Genomic DNA, 8,222 nt, shown 5'->3' with positions numbered 1-8,222 from the left:
GAACTGTATTGGACTGTACCAAGGTAGGGGGGGGCGAAAGGGTGGAGGGAACTGGAGAAGCGTGGCAGGGGACAGAAGAGACAGGAACCTGGGAGGTGGCAGAAGAGGAAGAAACTTGGGAGGGAACAGGGGAGGAAGGTACATTACGAGGAGGAGGGTGAACCTCTGCACTTGTAACTGAGCCAGTGAGAGGGGAAGAACTAGGGACAGAGACAGGGAGGGTAAAATGAGGAGGTGGAAGATGGGTAGGAGGTGTTACCGGACCTTTTTTTGACTTTTGAGAAGTAGAGGGACGATTGGGAAGAGGTGTCGTACGAGGTCTCGTCGATACTGAGGCTTGTAAGAGAGAACTCGAAGAAGCGAGATTAGACTGAGGCGTTGAAGTAGGGACGTCTGAGCCGAGGACAGCAAAAGGATTAGATACAGGAGTGATTATGGGAGAGGTAACCACAGAGGTGGGTGTAGAAGATGGAATACCAGAAGTGGGGGGACGTTTTGAAACACGGGAATAAGAAACACGTGGGAGTCTCCCTTGGAGGCGGAGATGAGAAACTGCCATGGCATAAGGGAGACCTTCTGTCTCTTTGAGGTAACGGATTTCCCGCTCGTTTAAATAGACCTGACAACGGCGAGAGTACGAAGGGTGAGCCTCATGACAGTTAAGGCAAGAGGGAGATCGATTGCAAGACGTATTAGAATGGTCATCGGCACCACAGACTGGGCATTCGGCGATAGATCTGCAATATTTCGCTGGATGGCCAAATCGCCAGCAATTTCTACACTGTTGTGGTGTAGGGATCACCTTTCGAACTTGTAACCGATGTCCTGCTATATAAACGGAGGATGGGAGTTCTCGGCTGTCAAAAGTTAAACGAGCCACATTGCTAGGGTATCGTCTCCGCCCACGGGCAGGAAGAACGTAAGTGTCTACCTTGAGGATTGGGAGATCTTGGAGTTCCAGCTGTTCTAGAATGTCGGTGCCACATGTCTGGAAATTTTGTTGAACTATGGTATGGGGCAGAATAACGGTACCACTACAAGAATTGAGGGAATGATGTTTTTCAAGGGTGACAGGAACAGTATCTATATGGGAAAGACGAGAGAGCTCACGAGCCTGGGTAGCATTCTGTACGGTAATGATGCGCGTACCGCTCTTAAGAGCATGAAAAGAAATATCTTTACCAACATGGCGTAGGAGTGCCTTGCCAATACTATGGTCAGAAAGATAGGCAGTAGAGGAAGTTGGTCGTAAAGTGAAGAATTTAGTCCACTGTTCAGTCTGAAACTGAGCGTGGAAAGGTAGTGAAGGACGTGTCGATCGTTTCTGAGAAGAACGAGAAGGTGAAGGTGGAGAAGTATCATCAGCAGGTAATTGTCGTTGACGTTTAGGCGTGGGACCAGAGTTGGTCCGACGTGGAACGGGTCGGCGATTTGAAAATTGCCGCACCGTAGAGGGAGAGGCCGGAAGCATAGTCAGAGGAGAGCGAAGGTCTGATAAATCGAAGGAGTCAGTCGAGGCCTCAGTACCTGAAGCGGGTGAGGAAACAGCACCGGCAATAGGTACAGAGGCATGAGGAATGTCTGAAGAGTGGTCCAAAGACGAGGCGGGGTCAGAACGGGGTGCGGTATCAAGAAGGGGCCCGGGGGTACCAGGTTCATGGACTAGGGCTGCCATGGTTAGGTTACTTCTTTCTTTTTGTTTTTAAGAAAAAAAAAGAAAGAAGAAAAGAAAATAAAAATAAAAAAAAGAAAAAAAAAGGGGGGACCGGGGAGGGATAGTTCCTAGGAGGAATGAAAGGGCCAGAAATCTCCCTCCGCGCCCAAGAGGACTCGACACCGCTAGTAGCGCAGATGCAGCATGGAACCCGTGCCATACCCTACCCTTCATGCCAGTAAACCAGCAATCTGGGATAGCAACCTCACATCTGCCGAGCTATCTCGGTGGACAAAAGAGAGGGCGGCCGGATATCCGCCACAAAGCATACCTCCTTCAGCCACCACCCCCGGAATCCGAAAGGTGGCTTCCAGAGATACACCCGTCGCCCAAAAGACACCCAAAGCTACTCCGGGATACCGGAGAGGGATCGGGACATCCCTAGGCAATCCAGATTCCACGGCAAACTACGCCACCGCCAAGAAACCTCAACGGAATGGGATGGACCCCGGTGTCCTTTCCCCTACCTAGGAACTAGCGCGCCTGTGGGAGCAATCCCAAAGGACAAAAAGAGGAAGGGCAAAAGGGAGGAGTGGGGAGGAGGAGGAGGAAAGGAAAAAGGGGAGGATGGGGAGGATGGGATAGGGGAGGGGAGATTGGGGGGTAATTAGGTTCGGTCTGAGGAAGAAGACCGATAGGTCTAATTCCTCAGACCAAGAGCCTCTTCACCACGCCAAGGAGCCCCCCTTGAAGAGGACTACTACATTTAGCTATTCCTCTTCTGTTCTTTTCATGAACTGCTCTACATATATCCTTACTGTTACATTACGTCAAAGTTATGACGGTCCTCCTTTAGGAAAGCACACTGAATAACAATCTTCTTAATGCCAAACAGCATTTTAATTATTGTTGGTTATTTTTTTGATAATGGAATGTTTCAAGTTAACTGCCAGTTTTATTATACTGAAAAACTAAGAGCAACAAGCTGACTAAGCCAATCCTCATTCTTTTCATATCAATTCATATTGCTAATAAAAGCTAAGCCAACATGCACTGTGTTTTGGTAAGCATTTTGAGCACAAACTCCTAAAAACATAGTGACCACTAAAGTCTAAAAATTTCTAAGACTAACTTTTTCAGAGTAAACTTTCCTGTGTAAATTTAAAAAGAATTTGATAAATGTATAATTTAAGTGACATTAAGCCATTAAATAATATACTTCTACATAACATATGCTGTCTACATGTTCTATTGATCATATTTTTCAATGGAGTGCAAAGGGTTAAATATTACTAAGATGATAATGTCACAATTCACTTTGTAAATAGCAATGTATCCCAAAGGATAGTTAATGAATGGGAGATTTTTCTATTTTTGTCAAAGATACCACAAATACAGAAGTCAACACTTCCATTTTATGGAAGCCCTGAGACAAGTTGAGGTCTGCAGTTCAAGCTAATCTGAATTCAAGTCTAATTGCTGAATATTCTCTCCTTACAGACTTTTGTAAATAGTCATTTGTAAAAATGTTGTGCCTTTTCTTTCAACAGTGTAACATGCAAAGCTAGGACAGATGCCTCATCAGCCCTGCCTCATCATATGTTATGATGCAAATCAGAGGGACTGGTAATAATTTTTCAATGCATGCTAAACACTAAAATGACAGTGTTTAAAAAATTATACAGTAGCAACAGTACTCTGGGCACTTGCAGAAGGTGAAAGATGACTTTCATATATGGTTTCAAGATTACAAGAATGATCCACTTGATATCCAGGGTTTTCGATGATATGCGGAACTAGTTCAATCTTTTCTGGGTCATCTCCCTCATCTAGAAAATAATAAATCTTGTTAATAATGGTTTGTGTGAACAGTACTGCAATTTTTAATAAAATATGTAGCAAGAGAATTCCTAAATATATAAAAAAAAGTATGAATAAATCTGAAGAAACATTTACAGAGAAAAGACTGAAAAATATGACTGCCATGAATTTTATGTAAAAAGAAATGCTTTAATTTTTTTAGCACACTGGCCATCTCCCACAGAGGTAGAGCGACAAGTAAAAGAAGAAAAGCTTTCATCATTCACTATCACTGTCTAGCCAGAAGCATGCTGATGCTAGTTCAGATGCCCCTCCGAACTGTAAATATCCACCCCTCCTTAAGGACTCAAGTCTAGTTAACCAGTTTCTCTGAATCCCTTTCATGTTATCTTGTTCACACTCCAACCACACATCAATTTATAAAAACCACTTGCCTCTACTCACTCCCATCTAATATACTCCCACATATCTGCTGAATGTCCTAGCCCCTCACATACAAAACCTTTACCCCCCTACCTCCAACCTTACTTAAAGTAACTCGTACCCAACCTTCTCTCCACTACAGATTTATACACCCTCCAAATCATCCTATTTTGCTCCACTCTCTCTAAATGTCCAAACCACCTCAACCACCTCTCCTCAGTCTGGATAATACTTTTTGTAGCCCCCAATCTTCAAACTATGGAATTATACTGTAATTACACTACACATTACCCTAACATATCTCCACTGCCTCAAGCCTCCTTGCTGCAACATTCACAACCCTTGCTTCCCACGGATATGAGTGTTGGTACTACTATATTCTCATACATTTCCCTTTTTGCCACCATGGATAACATTGTCCCCACAGATGCCTCAATGCACCATCCACCCATCCACCTTTTTCCCTTCATTAGTTCTATGGTTCACCTCATCTTTCATATACCCATCTGCCGACAAGTCCACCCCTAAATATCTGAACACATTCACTTCCTCCATACTCCCTTCTTCCAATCTGACATCCACTCTTTCATTACCTTAATTTTTTGTTACTTATCACCCTCCTCTTTCTTTTGTTCACTTCTAATTTCCTTCTTTTACATAACTGCCTCTCCCCCAAATTCATCCACCAACCTTTGCAACTTCTCTTTAAAATTTCTTAAAAGCAGTGTCATCAACAAAAAAAAAAAAAAAAAAATTACAACACACTGTTGATGAGTTCCAGGAGTTTTTCTACTCCCAGAGCCAAGTCTTGACCAGCATACAACATATAAATACTGGAATTTGTACAATTACATCCATTTGCACACACACGTCTACGTTCAGACAAGACTTAACCCATGCAATACAAATAGGTAGGTACACATAGGTAAGTAAAGGCATACTCAAGCTGCCATTTTTTTTATTCTAACTATTTTTTTTTTTCAACAAACTGGCCGTATCCCACCAAGGCAGAGTGGCCCAAAAAGAAAAACGAAAGTTTCTCTTTTTAAATTTAGTAATTTATACAGGAGAAGGGGTTACTAGGCCCTTGCTCCCGGCATTTTAGTTGCCTCTTACAACACGCATGGCTTACGGAGGAAGAATTCTGTTCCACTTCCCCATAGAGAGGCTGGTCACAGACCAGGCCGCGGGGGCGTTGACCCCCGGAACTCTCTCCAGGTAAACTCCAGGAGATAAGAGGAAATAAACAAGAAATAGAAAGAAAATAGAAGAAAACCCAGAGGGGTGTGTATATATATGCTTGTACATGTCTGTGTAGTGTGACCTAAGTGTAAGCAGAAGTAGCAAGATGTATCTGAAATCTTGCATGTTTAAGAGACAGAAAAAAGACACCAGCAATCCTACCATCATGTAAAACAATTACAGGATTCCGTTTTACACTCACTTGGCAGGACAGTAGTACAGTAGACCCTCAGCTAATGATGGCATCACCTAACGTTAAATCCAGCTAACAATACATTTTGACGCAAACATTTTTGCCTCGGCTAACGCTAAAAAACTCACCTGACGATATTCGTTCTCAGGTACCAATTAATATCGTTAGGTGAGGGTCCACTGTACCTCCCTGGGCGGTTGTCTACCAACCTACTACCTACAATTCTAACAATTATAGAAATTAATACAACAAATAATCTTTGCCAACTGTTAATACAAATTACAGCCAACGTGTTAAAAAAAATTACTGTACATCACATGACATCTAAAACAGAATGATGGAAATTAAAGGACACCACTTCGAGGACAGCGTGAAGCAAGCTTCTATACCACATGACGGGCAGAAAGCAGCAACTTCACTCTGGCTGTACCCTTCTCCAGAACATTACTTCATCTGAGATCACTTATCCCACGGATGACTCGAGTATGAAACACATTTGTACAGCATTACGATGTCAACGAGATAAAGTCTGTTGATCAGATGAAAATGCTGGCCCACAGGTGGCTCCAACTTCATCCTGTTCCCTACTTGTATGTTTCATAACAATAAAAATGCTTTCAAATGAGCTGATGTAGATAACAGCTCTTAGCTTGTCAATAAAGTTAGGAATCCTTAACCTGTAAATAGCTTGTCAATAAAGTTAGGGATCCTTAACCTAACCTTGTCAAACCCTGTGTAAAAAAAAAAAAAAAAATTGTATAGGAGTTAAAACTTACTTGATTTCTTAAATTTGTGCTGGATGCAATAAATGACTAACAAAAGACCTCCAAGGATACTTGCAACAACCATTGCCACCATCACAGCAACAATCCACACACTAGGGCTGAACTCTTCCAATGTTTTTTCTAAACCTTTAGCCAAATCTGAAAAGTATTAGGAAATAAATAATTTCATTACCAAAAGTTAGAGACAACAAATACAGCAAACATGTTGAATAGGTAATGCTCTCTTGAGCATACAGCTATAAACAGGATGTCACAGTTGCCTGGCATTTTAACATGTGTATTTAAATCTTATAGCTTGAACTAATTTTTAACTACTGCTATTCTATCAGCTTTCCTCAATGTCCCTTCTCCAGTATATCCAGTCATTTATCCTGACCACCTCATTTAATACATGTCCCTCAATATATCTGTGACTACATAAACGAAAGAAAAGGCATATGTTAGAGCAAATAGAGCAGTAATACAGTAGATGTTGTAAATGTATGGAATAGGTACAGGTTGACCATCATTAATCCGGCATCACTGGGACCATTAAATTCCTTAATAAGCCCACATACTGGTCTGCCAGAGTTAACTGCACTCAGTATGCACCTCATAAAATGGGTGCGATACTTACGCTAACTGAAATCGGTGCCGGATTAATGACTTCCAGATCAGTGATGACTGACCTGTAGTAGGTTACTAAAAGCAGTAGTCTTCATATGGCTAGCGAGGCTCAGGTTAGGGTGTGTATGCAAAAGGAGGGGATGTTTTTTTAAGGAAAAGTAGGCCTTATTATAAATGGGATTGCAACAGAAATGAATGCTAGGGTGTTAGGTGAAGGTGTGGGATGAAAACAAAATGAAGCAGAAACAAAGTACGAGCTGGCACAGTTGCCATTTGGGAGATTCTTAATCTGCAAAGACTGGAGAACAAATGTGAGAGGATATGCAAAGGAAATCAAAAGCAAATATCAATAAAAAGGCAAGGTGATGAGAGAGAAAAAAAAAAATCTAGCCAAGGAAAGATTAGATCTCAAACCGAAATGAGTATGCAGGAAGTGAATGTATTCTAACACTTTGGGAATTAATATGGCAGCAGATGGGGTCTACGAAAAATAGAGCGAGCCACAGAATAGACGAGTAACAAAGGTAGGTGTGGCACTGAGGAATTTTATGACAATTAAGAAGTTTATGTATAGAGGCAAAAAAGGAAAATGTACCAGAGTACTGTGGTACCAACATGTTATATAGGTGTGAGGCATGGGCTTAAAATGTTGCAGTGAGGAGGATACAGGCAGTGGAGATGTCATATCTGAGAGCACTGAGTGGTGTGAATATTACAAAAAGAATTTGGAGTGTAGAAATTTGAAGAAGTTGGAGGTTGCCAAAGGTATAATTCAGAGGTGTGAGGAGGGGCTGTGAAGTATTTTGGGAATTTAGAGACGATGGAGCAGAGTAGGATGAACAAGAAGATGCATAAAGCTTGGGTGGAGAGAGGGGTAGGGGTCATCCCAGAAAGGTTGGAGAGATAAGGTAAAGGAGATTTTTGAGTGCCAGGGACGGGTGGAGATACTGCAGTCTGGAAAACCATTTAAACTGCGACGTCTGTGCATCTATGGCAAAAGAGCTATTAATAAATGATGGTGAAGTAGTTTCCATTTTTTGGTCATTCTATATCAATGGGAAACTGACAGCGTGATAAAAAAATTCTACAACTTGAGCTTCTTTTTACATAACCTGAACATGTTTCTCTCTAGTATTCCTCATTTTGTTTTAATACCTCTTTTTTTATGCCCTGTTTGCTGCCCTGATTTCAAGTTTTATAAGTGAATTCAAGCAAATTACTCTATGTTCAAGTATATAATGTATGCTTAGTGAAATATTTTACAACAATGGGTACTGGTACAGTAATGATAAAAATCTGAAGTCACATTACCTATTTCTGATACAAAAGGATGAGTAGTGTTGATAACCTTGACAACTTCACTGTCTCCATAGCTATTTGAGGTCCATAGTTGAAACTCATAAGTAGTGTTGGGTTGCAATTTGTACACATCTACCCGACCCTGCAAAACAAAGATAAAGATACAAGTCTTACTAGCTTATCACATGCAATTATCATC

General features: G+C 41.5%; 1 protein-coding gene across 2 annotated transcripts in view; it reads right to left on the bottom strand.

The window, feature by feature from the left end:
* Nucleotides 1-2,410: 2,410 nt before the first annotated feature.
* The window catches only part of LOC128697376 (protein turtle homolog B), a 28,550-nt gene continuing 22,738 nt past the window's right edge, over nucleotides 2,411-8,222 (bottom strand). For both annotated transcript variants that reach the window (XM_070093977.1, XM_070093976.1), the window contains 3 exons: nucleotides 8,036-8,165; nucleotides 6,110-6,256; nucleotides 2,411-3,483 (listed from right to left, as the gene is read on the bottom strand). In XM_070093977.1, the coding sequence (XP_069950078.1) occupies nucleotides 3,332-3,483; nucleotides 6,110-6,256; nucleotides 8,036-8,165 (429 nt within the window). In that variant the 3' untranslated portion in view covers nucleotides 2,411-3,331. The remainder of the gene's footprint in view (nucleotides 3,484-6,109; nucleotides 6,257-8,035; nucleotides 8,166-8,222) is intronic.

This window comes from Cherax quadricarinatus, chromosome 44 (assembly GCF_038502225.1).
Source record: "Cherax quadricarinatus isolate ZL_2023a chromosome 44, ASM3850222v1, whole genome shotgun sequence".
Lineage (NCBI taxonomy): Eukaryota > Metazoa > Arthropoda > Malacostraca > Decapoda > Parastacidae > Cherax > Cherax quadricarinatus.
Note: the sequence above shows the minus strand (reverse complement) of the source record. Positions and strands in the feature narration are given on the sequence as shown.